Below are 14,519 nucleotides of genomic sequence, written 5' to 3' on the forward strand. Positions count from 1 at the left end.
CTGAACAAGGTCTAAAATGCGCTCCCGTTTCCCTCAGTGATTCAATGTGCGTAGCAGCGCTGCGCCACAACTAACTGACGTGGAAAACGAGAACACCAGCGCGACGAGAAGCTGTGAGAAAATCCTGCGCATACTGAGATCATCCGATAAACTTAAGGAGAGAGCGCTGTAAGTTACATCAACTGGAGTGGAATCGCAGTGAAGCTGTGGCAATTTCTAAGAAACCAGGTTAGCTTCTCGTGGAAGAAGACGACCCCGCTCTCGCACAGCCGGCACGCCCAGCAGGCAGAGAAACTGCGAGTGGTCACGCCCTCACCATCGCCGGCTCACGGTCGCAGCACCTCTTCCCGTGCCTACTGCAGGGTGGGTGCTGCTATCGTCTTTACACCCACACTACTCGTGACCGTCAGCTTCCCCCACTCGAGTGGGGTCTGCAGCCTCTACCCACGGATTCAATGTCACCGAAAAGTCAGAGATAACTGAAAACGCATCCGTACTGAACAGCTTTAGTAAGACACTAGGTCGCACCAACGCGGTGTAAGAAAGCAGTGTAATTCAACGTTACCAGAAGGCCACGACCATTGGTTAAAACCAATCATCTCTCTTAGGGGAGCAGCTACCAGGCAGTGGCAAACTGTCAGACTAAGAGCTCTCTGATTCCATTTGGTCAAGTAAAAACTATATATGCGGTCCTTACCAAAAAACCGTGTAACCAAGGAAACTGAAGTGTACAATCATACCTTTCTTACACTTTATTATCCTGTGCAAAATATTTTCATATTTCACTTTATCCAGTCAAAAAATATTTACTGTTTACTAAATGCCTACTATATGGTTATTCAAATACTGTACAGCTCAGTGGATTGAGCACTGGCCTGCGAACCGAAAGGTCATCAGTTCAATTCCCAGTCAGGGCACATGCCTGGGTTGCGGACCAAGTCCCCAGTAGGGGTCGTGCGAGAGGCAACCAACTGAGGTATTGCTTGCACATCAATGTTTCCCTCCTTCCCTTCCCCTCTCTCTAAAAGTAAATAAACAAAATCTTTTTTAAAAAAGAAAAAAAAACACAACAATTCTGTCTAGGGGTGAATTTTTAAACAAATGCAATAGTAAATTCTAAACATGATATCACATGGTACAATTTGTTACCAAAATTATTCCACATTAGTCAGAAATCCATGTTCTACACAACTGAAAAAAATTGTTTTTTTAAACCCCAGAGAAACAAAACCAAAATATAACAGGAGAGATGGATAAAATAGACAGATAAAGCCTAGAAACTTGTGTTTTGGGCAAATGATGTTTATATTATTTTTTATTCATTAAATTACCCTCACAGTCATGAATATTTTAAAAAACAAAAGCAGCCATTAAAATTCCATGCACGTGATGCTAACAAATAAGAAATAATTGTTTCTAAGTCCTTACAGAGGGTAAAACTGTCAAGATCGTTTTTCCTCTCCACAGAAAGGGGAGAGCATAGACGCCAGACGAGGGGAAGAACCACAACTTGAAAGACCCTCAGAGGGGCGCACACCGACACCCCCGGCTGACTTGACGGCGCAGTGGAGGTGCGGGGTCTCTCTCGGGGCCCCCGGCCCCGCCAGGAAGTACCTGCAAGGGTGACCTCCGTGGACACGCGGTCGATGATGAGCACGTCGTCCGCCCCGTCGTCGCAGGCCTCCACGTAGAATTTCTCGGGCGTGATGTGCCTGGGAGAGACGCAAGACAGTGAGTCAACAACCCAAGCGCGACACAGGCTGCTGAACAACTCCTCACTGAAACAGGGTCGGCTGGGCTTAAACCTGACGCCGTCCCCCGGCTTCGGAGTCGAGGAGACTGGCGCGCATCCTCCCGGGCGCAGCGCCGCTGTTTTCACTTGTGTATTTAACGCTGACAAAGTGTTACTCCGCTATAAAACCACCAATTTGACTTACACAAGGAAATCACAATAAATCCTAATTTACTCCATTCCCCGTGGTGCAGAAGGCAGGAAACACAGCAGCTGGCTGCACGGCCTGCAGGACCAGACGGCCTGCGCTGTGTGGCCCCGGGCCAGTTGCTCCTCTCCTCTCTGTTTCTCAGTTCCGCTATCCATAAATACGGGTGATGGGTACCAGACTCATCAAGCAGAACTGGTGTGAGGATACAATGAACTATCTTTGACAAACATTTATAGAACGACATCTGACACACTGTAAGAAAGATCTAAGCATTAGCTAAAAGTACAAAGAAACACATTTTTAATAAAATATTTCCAGGAAATTATTTAATAAACTACTTTAACATTCGGGCATTTTTTGTTTGTTTGTTTGTTTAGTGAGTTAGAATGCCACTTTAAAAAATGAGAATTAAAAAACACTTTCTCATTCCACAAAATGAAAAATAAAAACCAAGGGGGTAAAATCAGGGCTGGGACAGATAACACAAAACATATGTGGCCTTGTAACCAGAGCCCAACAAAGTAACTGTCCGGTCCTCAGGGGGTAACCTGAATAATGCAGGCAAGCAATTTAAGCATCGCCAGGGAAGGTCTCAGGACACATTAGGGAGGAACAGAAAACAGAGTGAAGTGCAGATCCGCAGGTGCGAAAACAACACAGACCACCAAGAGGGGGCACAAGAGGGAACTTCGAAGCAGCAAGAGAAAAGGAGACAGTTACCTACAAAGGCGTTCCCATAAGACTGTCAGCTGATTTCTCAAAAGAGACCTTACAGGCAAGAAGGGGCTGGAAAGAAGTATTCCGAGTCATGAAAGACAAGGACCTACATCCAAGATTGCTCTATCCAGCAAAGCTATCATTTAGAATGGAAGGGCAGATAAAGTGCTTCCCAGATAAGGTCAAGTTAAAGGAGTTCATCATCACCGAGCCCTTATTATATGAGATGTTAAAGGGATCTATCTAAGAAAAAGATGATAAAAAATATGTATAGTAAAATGACAGCAAACTCACAATTATTAACAACCACACCTAAAACAACAACAAAATCTAAGCAAACAACTAGAACAGGAACAGAACCACAGAAATGGAGATCACATGGAGGGTTATCAATAGGGGAGGGGGAGAGAAGGGGAAAAGGTACAGAGAGTAATTAGCATAGGTGGTAGGTAGAAAATAGACAGGGTGAGGGTAAGAATAGTAAGGGAAATGTAGAAGTCAAAGAACTTATATATACGACCCATGAACATGAACTAAGGGGGAAGAAAGTGGGTGGGAGAGGGTGTGCAGGGCAGAGGGGAGTGAAGGGGGAAAATGGGACAGCTGTAATAGCATAATCAATAAAATATATTTTAAAAAAAGGAAACAAAGGTACAGAGGAGATTCTGGGGGTGGGAGTGGTGCTCAACCTTCTTGAGGATTAAATGAAACAACAGCAAAGGCACAACTGTGATCAAAGAGAAGGAACAACAACAACAACAGAAAGAAGCGCTGAAATATCCAACAGCCACAGTGTTGGACTGTTCAATCCCTGAAGGATAATAATTTCTAACTCAGAATTCCACACATAACCACACTACCCAACAAGTGCGGCGACAGAACGAAAACATTTTCAGATGAGCCGTATCTCCAAGACACCTCTTCTACTCCTTCTTAGGAAGTTGTGTTTTTTTTTCTTCTTCACAAAAATGGAGTAAATCGAGAGTTGGACTTGGAATCCAACACAGGAGAGACACGAAAGAAATTCTCACAAGGACGGCGCGGAGAGGCGCCAGGACAGTGGCCGTGCGGCAGGCCCGGGAGCAGCCAGGCCGGGGCGGGGGGGAGGCGGGGGGGACTCAGGGGCCCGGGGGGCACAGGGGGGTGTGGGGGAGCGCAGGGGCAGAGGCTCCCAGAGGTCAGTGAGCCTCAGGTCAGACACGCACTGCCAGTTTCCTGACACGTCTGGAAGGAGTTTCACTCTGAAACCGAGGATTAATTAGTGACAGAGACATTGAAAAAGCCAATTAAATGTAAAGAAACAACCACTTTTAACTCCAGGAAAAAAAAATGTTATGAGATAATGTAATTAAAATATCCCACTGACTTCATCTGAATCCGGTCCACACAACCATAACCAGCATCTCACTGTGACCACATTGAGGGGAGAAGGGAGAGAGTGGTATAAAAGCTAAATTCTCATCTTCTGCAGTAGGAAGTCATCAGAAGACTAAAACGGAAAGAAATCAGGAAACGGTGGTATAAGCATGTTCACAAATTCAGAGTAAGATACCTGAAGAAATTGGGAAAGAAGTCAGAAGCGGATGTCTCCAGGCAGCAGGGACCAGGGCTGCAGGGGCAATAGGGATGTGCAGGGGCAGCAGGGGGTGCAGGGGTGTGCAGGGGCAGCAGGGGTGTGCAGGGACAGCAGGGGGGTGCAGGGGCCGCAGGGGGGTGAAGGAGGTGCAGGGGCTGTAGGGCTGTGCAGGGGCTGCAGGGGTGTGCAGGGGCAGCAGGGGGGTGCAGGGGCCGCAGGGGCTGCAGGGATGTGCAGGGGCAGAAGGAGGTGCAGGGGTGTGCAGGGGCAGCAGGGGTGTGCAGGGACAGCAGGGGGGTGCAGGGGGCCGCAGGGGGGGTGAAGGAGGTGCAGGGGCTGTAGGGCTGTGCAGGGGCTGCAGGGGATGTGCAGGGGCAGCAGGGGGGGTGCAGGGGGCGCAGGGGCTGCAGGGATGTGCAGGGGCAGAAGGAGGTGCAGGGGTGTGCAGGGGGGTGCAGGGGCAGCAGGGGTGTGCAGGGGCTGCAGGGGTGTGCAGGGGCAGCAGGGGGGTGCAGGAGGTGCAGGGGCTGCAGGGGGGTGCAGGAGGTGCAGGGGCTGCAGGGTGTGCTGGGTGATGCTCTCATTATCATCTTTGTGTCCTGTCTACTGTTAAACCGCACACATGTACGAAGTTAAAATGACCATTAACCTTTAGAACGTGCTACAATGAGAAAAAGAAAAAGAAGTGCGATCGTGGATCACGGCAGAGAGTTGCCCTCCGAGGGCTTCAGGATTCCGCTGGATGTTACCTCCCGGGGAGATGCTGCTGGAATCTCAGCTGCTGGTGCTGCCACCACTGGGGTAGCTGATAATGTCATTGAAAATGGCTGAAGGACTGGGGCGATGGTGACAAGAACAGGGACGGCCAGCTAATCGACGTTTCTAACAAGAGTCACGACGGGTAATGACTCGGAATCCCACTGGTCATTACAGCAGGTGCCACCCCAGCGCACAGTCACCTGCATGTCCCTCGGCTGTCTGCCTCTTTTTTCCTTCCCATTCCCACCGCTCTTTAATTGGCCATCATAGTGATGGGAAGGACGTCTGTTTTACGTAGTAGACTTTATTCTGTAAGTGTTATGCTTCCCAGCTTTCATTTCAGAAGCCAGTAAAGTAACCTGAGCTCTCCAGCGCTGACTGTCGGAAACACCTGAGCAGACACGCAGTGGTCTGATGTCTGCTGGCGCGTACAGCTTTATTACTTTTGTCTTCAATCTTCACTAAATGGGCTCCTAAGTCTGCAAAGTCTATAAATATCCAATCCCCGTGGTATTTTTCACACAAGAAGACAGCAAAAGTTCCAATCGATTTTCTTATGGATGATAGCAAAGACCTACATGAAGCTGGTTTTTACATGTGGCCCTTGACTGATGTTTTCTTTGGCTCAGAGACAGAGTCAACAGAATTTTAAAACTGGTTTTCTTTCTCCTAGCTAAGGAAAGGTCTTGACAGGAATGTTCACTGGATCTGATGTTATAATGTAACTAATAAGAAGAGGAAGAGGGAGTATGTGTTTTCTCTGATTAGAAAGTCTACAATGAGTCACTTTCAAGGTGAAGCCAAGTTTGCCAGGAGTTTTTCAGAATTAACCCATCAGCAGGCCACACTGGGTTCTCAGTGTAATAAATACATGGAAACCCAGATGGGAGACTCAACCATAACTAAAAATCTGGGCGAAAATCCTCTCCCAACTGCAGAAAGAACGGCTCTCACTTGCTGTGATGTCTCCCATTTCCGTAACACTCTCCCACATTACTTATTTTACGAAACAGATTTCAGAAGCTAAGACAAGGGGAACCCCTTCAAGACTTGGTCGTTACCTGCACTGTTGATAACAAATCCCTAAAGGTCGAAGCAATGCGGCATCCTGGGAAGAGCATGGTCCTCTCCGGAAACGCCCGGGAGGCCGGGAGAATCTGATGGGTATTAACCATCCCCTACCCCTAACCGAACCAGAGCACTGCCTTCCTCCTTTCAAGACGGGATTCGGCATCAACACTGAGCGCTGGTTTCTGCTAGGATGGCGCATATTTTGGGAGACGGGTAAAAATAACATAATACGGCAGTAACAATTACTTCCCATTGACAACTTTCGTCTGGTTGACTGTGCTCCTTTTATGGGTTACTGCCCAAGTATGGGACAAGAAAGAAAGAGAAACCACAGGGAACTAAAAATTAAATTCAACAAAAGCAATTCTTACTGTTACCTTTAACTAAATGCACTTCATCTTACGGCCACGTGGTATTCAATAGCTTTTAAGAGTGCTTTTAAAAAAATCATCCTCGTTAAATTTTTAAAAAGCAACATAATTACAACAGAACCATCACCTGTCACTTTTATTTTCTGTCAGTGCTGGCAATGTGGTGTGCCAGTGTCTGAAAACATACTTTTCCTCCCCTGTAACATTTATACATTTCAGGACACCGATCTCTTCAAAACCCTGCCAAGTCACCATGAGTAAAAGCAACCTAATTGACAAATACTATTTGCTGACCTCACACCCAATAGAATGGCTATCATCAAAAACAAAACAAAACAAACAAACAAACAAACAACCAGAATACCCAATGCCGCTGAGGATGCGGGGAAACCGGGACCCTGGGGCACCGCGGGCGGGAACACGAAGCAGTGCCGCCGCCACAGGGAACGCGCGGTGGCTCCGAGGACAGGGACAAGCAGGACCGCCGTAGGATGCGGCAGCTCCGCTTCTGAGCGCACACGCCGGATTGGAGGCAGGCCTCAGAGGAGATTTACACGCCCGTGCTCACAGCGGGGTGACAAGAGCCAGAAGACGGAAGTAAACTAAGTATATTCATCGACAGATGAATGAACAAACAAAGCGCAGTATAAGCATAAAATATTATTCAGTCTTAGAAAGGAAATTCGGTGTAACATGGTGTTACACACGGTGTAACACACGCTGTAACATGGACGTACGTCACACTGCGTGAAGTGAACCGGTCACCAGGACACACGCCGTGTGCTCCCACTTACGGGAGGTACTCAGTCAAATCCACGGCCACGGAGAGTGGAAGGGTGGCTGCTGGGGGGCGGGGAGCACCGGGAGCTGCTGGAAGGGCCCAGGGTTTGGTTCTGCAGGACGAAGGGTCCTGGAGATGGACGGTGGTGACGGCGGAACAGGTGACTGTGCTCGATGCCTCTGAAGTGTGCACTTACAATGGCTTTATGCTTTGTGTATTTCACCACAATTTAGACCAACAACGACAAAATTACTACTTGCACAGGAGCACAGTGACTGTCCCCTCAGAAAACTGTAGCAAGAACATACTTCCCCAAAAATCTTACATCAAGAATTAAATCAGTCTTAATGGTCGAATCTACTACATCGCTAGTTGGAAACACACAGGCATAACATTTCCCCAGACTGGCTACGAACGAAGTAAGAACTCAGTCAACAAAGAAGGGTCCTGTGAGCCTACTACACCCACACCCAGTGGGTGCTGCCAGCACCCCCATCCTTCCCCCCACCCCGGGGTCCCGGCTGTGCCTCCCTCGCGGAGTGATTCTTGGGCGCCTCTTCTACAACCTAGGTCCGTGCATTCCAGGCAGCCCAGGAGCCCACACTGATCCCAAACCCAAGTTGATATTTCTAGGAAGTCAAATTCACTTTAATTCCCTCTTCTTCTTCAACTCCTGGAGGTCCCACCTACTTCCTATTCTCTGTCCGCCCTAAAATCCCTTCTCTCCAAAAACCGGTTTCCTCCGTAAGACCAGACCTAACTGCCGCCTCATCGGGAGCCTGACCCACAGCAGACCCTTCCGAGGCCCCAGGCACCCCCGAGGATGCTCTGCTACCTGCACGCTCCGGTCCCCACTCAGCCAGCCCAGCCCTAAAACACCTGCTGGAGAGCGAAAGAACCAGCAGGACGGCTGGTTGAACTTGCAGGTTGCCAGGCCTCAGGAGGCCTACGTGGGGCTCCGGAACACGCGTCCAAAACAAGCACAGCAAGCGATGTAACGCAGCCTGGCCCTGGCCCAGACTGGCGGCCCGAAGCCCCGCCCAACCAGGGCCTTGGAGACAAACCCCCGATCATCCGTGCCTAAACTTGATCATCCGTGCCTAAACTTTCGGGGACAACCTTCGCTTCCCTCGCCCTCCCTCGGAGGAAGACATGAATAATCTGAATGCTCACCGCACTAAGCAGACCACAGACGCCTGCGTCACACTGCAGCTTAGTTGACATCTGCTCTCGGGGTTGAATCATACCTGCCGACTGACCTCGCAGCTATGACAGTCTTTTGAGAAGAAGGGCAGCTTCCTATGGAAGGAACTGACGTTTGTTCACAGGCAAACTGCAGCCTGACTCACTTTCTAAAGGACTGCACCCATTTCGGCTGACCTTTTAAAAGACTTTTTTTTTTTAAATGTTTTGAGGCCCGACTGGTGTGGCTGGGTGGGGTGGACGTTGTCCTGCAGACCAAAGTCCCCAGTCGAGTCCCGGCCAGGGCTGCAGCCGGGGGTGCGGGCCAGGTCCCAGGCTGGGTGCGCGCGAGAGGCTGGCGGCCGACGTTTCTCTCACACACGGGTGTCTCTCCCGCTCTCTCCCCCCTTCTCCCCTCGCCAAAAATAAATAAATAGAATCTTTTTTTTTTAAAAATGCTTTGAATGTTTCCAATCATAGATTTGTTGCAATTACTTTGTAATTTCAAATTTACCATTGTCCGACATTATCCATCTATACACAAATGGCTTCTAAGGAAAGAAGGAGTCGCAGGATAGGCTACTTAGAACTGCCTGGATGTCTAAAAAGTATGAATTTTAAATTCTGCACAAATCAAAATTCTATTCTCTGTATTAAAAATCCACATGAACATGTCAACTATTCTCAACGGTAAGCGACTCATTTCCCTCCCAGATGCGTCCGCGTCTGAGGACGAAGGCAAGAGCGATCTGGTAACAGACGAAGGTAATCTGAATCACGCAGGGCAATGGAAAGATCCCTGGACGGGGCCTGCCGAGTTCCAAGGCCAGTTCTGCCACGGCTGGGCTGCGTGGCCCGACTTCGGGGCCAAGGGCAAGTATTTCCCCGTCTCTAGCGCCGATGGAGGGTATACATCAACCGATGACTTCACAGAGCCATGGGAAGTGCATCAATGCATGTACATGAAATGACTTATAAGTTGCTGCTACTTCAAAAGACTACATTCCAAATTCCTCCCAACGGTTCCATTTTTGAAGTGCTGGTAGGTGTTCTCCACTGGAAAGTTCCTTCCGTTTACTCAGGTGATTCACTGAGGGTCCTCTCTGCACAAGGTTTTATACTAGGTCCCAAGGAGGAGCAGAGAAGAAATCAAGGTTAAGGTGCCTCTAGCATGTTCCACATGTTTGCAGCCTCGTTGGGGTTGTTACAGTGATTTCATCGACAGCGCTGTGGGCTGACTGCTGTCCCCCTCGGTCCTCTGGTCCACCGAGCAGTAAGCACACTTACTCCATTCCCGGAGGCAGAGCGCGCAAACCACACGGGCGGTGAGTGTCTCGTCCCTGTGCCAGTAGACTGACAGCTCAGGGAACGGAAAGATGTGGGGAAAAAAGGCTCAACAGAAAGTGAGTGCCTGTTAAGGACGCTGGTTATGTCATATATGCTCTCTTTCAACCCTCAAAATAATCCTGTGAAATAGTAACGTTCTCATTTTATGGACGGAAAATCATCTGAGAGAGATAAGCAACACATGGTCAAGACACAAAGCAAGTGACAAGGTCGGGAACAGAACCTAAGCCTGCTCTCACTGGAAAAGCCTGCTGTCTCCCAGCTCCATCATGGGTATGATCGGCAGGTGAAGAGGGGAGAGAGGAAGACGGCATTCAGAATAAGCCCAAGCTTGAAGCTAAGAGAAATCCCAAGTCTGGTAGGAGGGGGGCGGGGGAGCATCGGGCAGTTTGCGGAAATAAAGTTAAGGCACAGACTGTGAAGAGACTGAAAGTGCAGGTGGCTAAGAAACGGGCACTTAATCCTATAGGTTTAAAGAATGGAACTGGAGACTGTAAGGAGGGAAGCAGAGGATGAAACCAGAGCAATGAGGAGGGAGAACTTCACAGCAGGACTGAGGTGGACTGGAGAAAATGCACGGCATGATGGGGAACCACTTATTTAAAATCCCAAGCACTTCAATATTTAAATAAACCTAGTAGTAATGCTTCTGTAATAAAATAGTATCAAACTATCCCTTGTATGCTTCTTAAAACACATCTTGAGACACATTTTTTAAAACAGCTATTGTGTCCTCCTAATTCTGATGCGGGCTGGAAACTACTCCCCCCACCCCACATAAATCTGAAAAAGAATTCTCCTTAGCTCAGGCCACATTTAAAAACCCTGGACACGCCGCCTCAGAGCAGGAAGGGCCAAACGGAAGGAGTAACCAGGGAGATGGCAACTCCCAAACTCCTTGGTCAAGAAAAACAAAGTTGCAAACAAGTGGTATCTTCGTATTTCCACAAGCACTCAAAACTGTTTGTCAAGGAAAAAAGGGCTGACAGATTAGAGGATGACTTTCACATGACCCTAGATTTACTTTCCTCCCAAATTTATAGTTTCCACTTCTCACACAAATCAATACGAAAGCATCAGCCTCATCGCTGAAGGGCCACATTTCCTTTTCTTTTATGGATGCAGAGCTTTTAGTGTTTTTTGTTGTTTTTTTTGGGGGGGGTCCGGACTGGAGAATTTAGTGCTTCTTTGGCAGCTCAAGTTCTCCTCCCATTCAGCCTTCCCCACAGGAAACTTCAGTTGCATTCCGTAACCTAACTCCGAGCTGCAACAAGCCAAGGCTCGGTATCGCCTGAACACATCTGAGACCGGGAGGAGGATCGTATTAAACCCTTTAGTAACTATCAGATAGACGGCAATAACCTAATTAGCCGGCAGAGCACAGGTGGCAGGGGCCCAGCCAGTACCCTGGTCAAAGGCACTGATGGACTCACTCACCAAGAAGGTGACTGGTCACCTTGAGAAGGGGAACTGGGAGAGGACAAGGCAACTTGGCCAGGAAAACCTGGAGGGAAGTGTGCAGCTGGGGCTTTCGAGGAGAACTACAGTAAACAGAAGTGGCAAAAGCAGCGGGCTCCGCGGAAGGTCATCATCATCTTTTCCACACAATGTCTGATGTCAAAACGACCTCACTCCCAATTCTGCAACCCGAACTTGAAAGTGAAAGCCTTTGAGAAAGTGAGGCGAGCGTGAGGTTCTGGGGAGCACTGGAAGGGCCCAAACCGCATTCCGAGACTGTCTTCACAGCCCTGCAAAGGGAGGAGACAGGGTACCTGTGTCCAAGTACCAAGGTATTTTAACTTCTGCAGGGAGGAATGAACTCCTCAAAGGTTGCATCTGCTTCGGCTGCCAATGGCATGCATTCTCAGACCTCAGCCACCGGATCCTCAGCCTAGAGCTAAGGCATTAAACACAGTGAGGACAAAGGTGTTCACAGATGAGAGTGTAGGGGCCAGAAAGTAATGCTAAGGGAAATACATGTTTTTATTGGTCCAGGATGAGCCGATAACCTTACAAATACCTAATTTACAACCCTATCAACCAGAGTCTATTTCTCAAAGCCTCATGAACTTGGCCTTACGGAAAAGCCAATCTGCAGTGCCAAAATTCTCGACATTTGCCTCCGGCTATCAACCTGGACTTCAGAACCTGCTTTTACGCTGTAGCTCTGTAATATTTAAAGCCAAGTAAATTTTTCAGCACCGTAAGAGTATTGACTTTAGTTTACTACTTTCTCCTACTCTTTTTCTTTTTTCTGCATCCTAAAGACGAGTCAGGCAAGCTTCGATGCCCAAATGCCTGTCGATTTGTGTGCGGGCTCCAACGTGGTGCTACGGGCCCATTAAATAAGAAACTTTCGCTGCTGAGCGACAAGGACAAATTTAGCCGCCACCTCTCAAAAAACAAAATATAATAAAGTGGAGAGGAACGTGAAGGGCTGCGTCTTCGGCCTGCAGCTTCGCTCTCTCGCCCAGGGGCGCGGAGGCCGAGCGAGACGTAGGAAAACTGGCGAGACTGTCAATCCCGGGCCTGTGGAGACTCGGGCGGGGCCTTGGGGCGGCCGCGCCGGGCGAGGAAGGCAAAGAGTCCGAGGGACTCCCACACCCGCCCGCCGCCCAGGGACTCGGGAACCTTCCCCTGGGCCTTCGGCCCACACCTGCCACCGCGCCCGCCGCCCCTTTCGGTCAACGGCCTCCCGCCTCCGGGACTCACAGATTCAGCCGCTCGTAGGTTGTCGCCGCCATCCTGCACGTCGCCGCCATCCTGCACCACCACCTCTTTCCTCCTCTTTCCGCGTGCCCCGCCCCGCGCCGCCACCTCGGCTACGGCGCCACCGGTCACCCTGGCGCGGCGGCCGCAGCACCCAGCCTGGTCCCACCCCTCTCCACGCCCCTCCAGGCCGGCAGACGAACGGGACGCGGCGGTGGACAAACTTCCTGCGCACGCCTGAGACGCCGTCCGACGCAGTGGGGAGGAGCGCAGTGACGTCGCCGCTGCGGATTGGCGGAGCGCGTTTACAGGGGAAAGGAGGAGCCCTAGGTGCCGTAGGCAGGCGCTGCGGCAGAAATGTGCTGGTTGTGTTGGGGAGCCTGTAGAAGCAGCGTAAAGGGTAATCTACATTGCGAGAGAGGGCTCGGGTAGTACGGGGCCAGTGGCGCAATGGATAACGCGTCTGACTACGGATCAGAAGATTCTAGGTTCGACTCCTGGCTGGCTCGTTACGTACGCTCTTTTGCCCTACTTGGGGTAGATGTTCCACAGCTTTCTTAGGAAGTACTGTTAAGGAAAGTAACGAAAGTGTGAAGGTTAAACTTCTTCAATTTTAACGCTACTTTGCGCAAAATGTCATCTTTTAAGCTGTTTTTGGGACGCGGAGTTGTGCGAGGTCATTTGCACATCGCAAAGCGCCCTAGTAAGGATCCACTTGAGGAGTCTCTGTGAATGGGGTACATTGAGGAAAACACACCTGGAACGGGAGCAGTTTTGGAGTGGGGATGGGGAGGGGAGCGTATGTGGCCGGAGGTCAGCTACCGGAAGTCCCAAAGGCGCACCGAAGGCAGCTGCCCGGGCCTTTTCCCTGCGGATGAGAAGCCCCCGCGCTGGCGGGCAGAGCGGCGCCGCGCCAGGTCACCGGGATGGGGTGGGCTCCGGCTCTAACCGCATTGGAGAAGGAGCCGCTGCAGTGCGGCTGCGCGCGTCTGAGCGGGCCCCGCAGTGCGGGGCTGTCTGCAGCCCTGTCTTCTGAGAGCGCAGGGCCCTAAAGCAACATGGCCCCCAATGCCTTCGGGAAACCTTAAGACGTGGGTATTTTTTGCAGTAATAAGACCTCAGGTAATCTCGTATATCCCTCTCATGTAATAGGTGTCTGGCTCAAAGACCTGGGGAGGCCCGAAAAGTCTGCGGCTGAGAGGGGGCTTGAATCTGGGGAGTGGCTGAGACCTCGAACACTGTCCATTAACCACTCAATCGATCGGTTCATCTGTCCAGTATAACGTGTTTTTCTCCTTAGGAAATTACAGAAAATTTGTAAACTATAGAAAATTACTCGGAATAAAAATAATGCCAGTTCTCCTCTCGAGATCATTGTTATTAGTGTAATAATTTCTTCCCTCGAGGCTGCCCCCCCGCCCCCGCACTTGTAATATGGGTCTATCCACACATGTATTTTTTCCGAATTTGTGCTTCCTTTTTGTCTCCTTGGGGGTTTTTTGCCTGAAATTTAAGGTCATTAAATATTCTTCGAAGATACCTCATTAGAGAACTAGATACTTTAAGATTACTCTTGTTGGGAATTTGGGTTATCAGTTTAACACTTTTTAAAAATAATTCTGTATTAAATTATTTCATACATGTCTAATACATTTCTAGATGTAGAATGATCAGGTGGATACTTTTAAGGTCCATTTTATGGACATTTTTACCCCTTGGTACATACTTTCAAGTTGCCTTCCAAAAAAATTAAGCCAATACACACTTCCACCAATTAACATGTTTCCTTGCACGCTAACCAGCACTGTGCATTATAATTTTCATTATGATTTCTTTGCAATTTTCATAATTGAAGAACAGAACTTCCTTTTACTTGATGTGTGTGTGTGTGTGTGTGTGTGTGTGTATCATTTGATGTAGCTCTTGATATATGCATTCAGTGTTTTCTTGCAGATCTGTTGGACTTTTTAATATATAAAGGATTTGAATTCTTTGGCTATCATATCCATTGCAATCTGTATATTGTACTGCTTCCTTATATTTTTGCACTTACAGTAATTTTC

General features: G+C 49.1%; 1 protein-coding gene and 1 non-coding gene across 2 annotated transcripts in view; one reads left to right on the forward strand and one right to left on the reverse strand.

Moving 5' to 3' along the window:
- The window catches only part of SACM1L (SAC1 like phosphatidylinositide phosphatase), a 40,620-nt gene extending 27,997 nt beyond the window's left edge, over positions 1-12,623 (reverse strand). The window contains exons 1-2 of the mRNA XM_045857018.1: positions 12,460-12,623; positions 1,615-1,712 (exon numbers count right to left, since the gene is read on the reverse strand). Of these exons, the coding sequence (XP_045712974.1) occupies positions 1,615-1,712; positions 12,460-12,509 (148 nt within the window). The 5' untranslated portion in view covers positions 12,510-12,623. The remainder of the gene's footprint in view (positions 1-1,614; positions 1,713-12,459) is intronic.
- A 269-nt stretch (positions 12,624-12,892) lies between these two features.
- On the forward strand, positions 12,893-12,965 carry TRNAR-ACG. The gene has a single exon. It is a non-coding gene; the product is annotated as a tRNA-Arg (tRNA).
- The last annotated feature ends 1,554 nt before the right edge of the window (positions 12,966-14,519 follow it).

This window comes from Phyllostomus hastatus, unplaced genomic scaffold (assembly GCF_019186645.2).
Source record: "Phyllostomus hastatus isolate PE091 unplaced genomic scaffold, TTU_PhHast_1.1 phas_scaffold_129, whole genome shotgun sequence".
Taxonomy (NCBI): domain Eukaryota; kingdom Metazoa; phylum Chordata; class Mammalia; order Chiroptera; family Phyllostomidae; genus Phyllostomus; species Phyllostomus hastatus.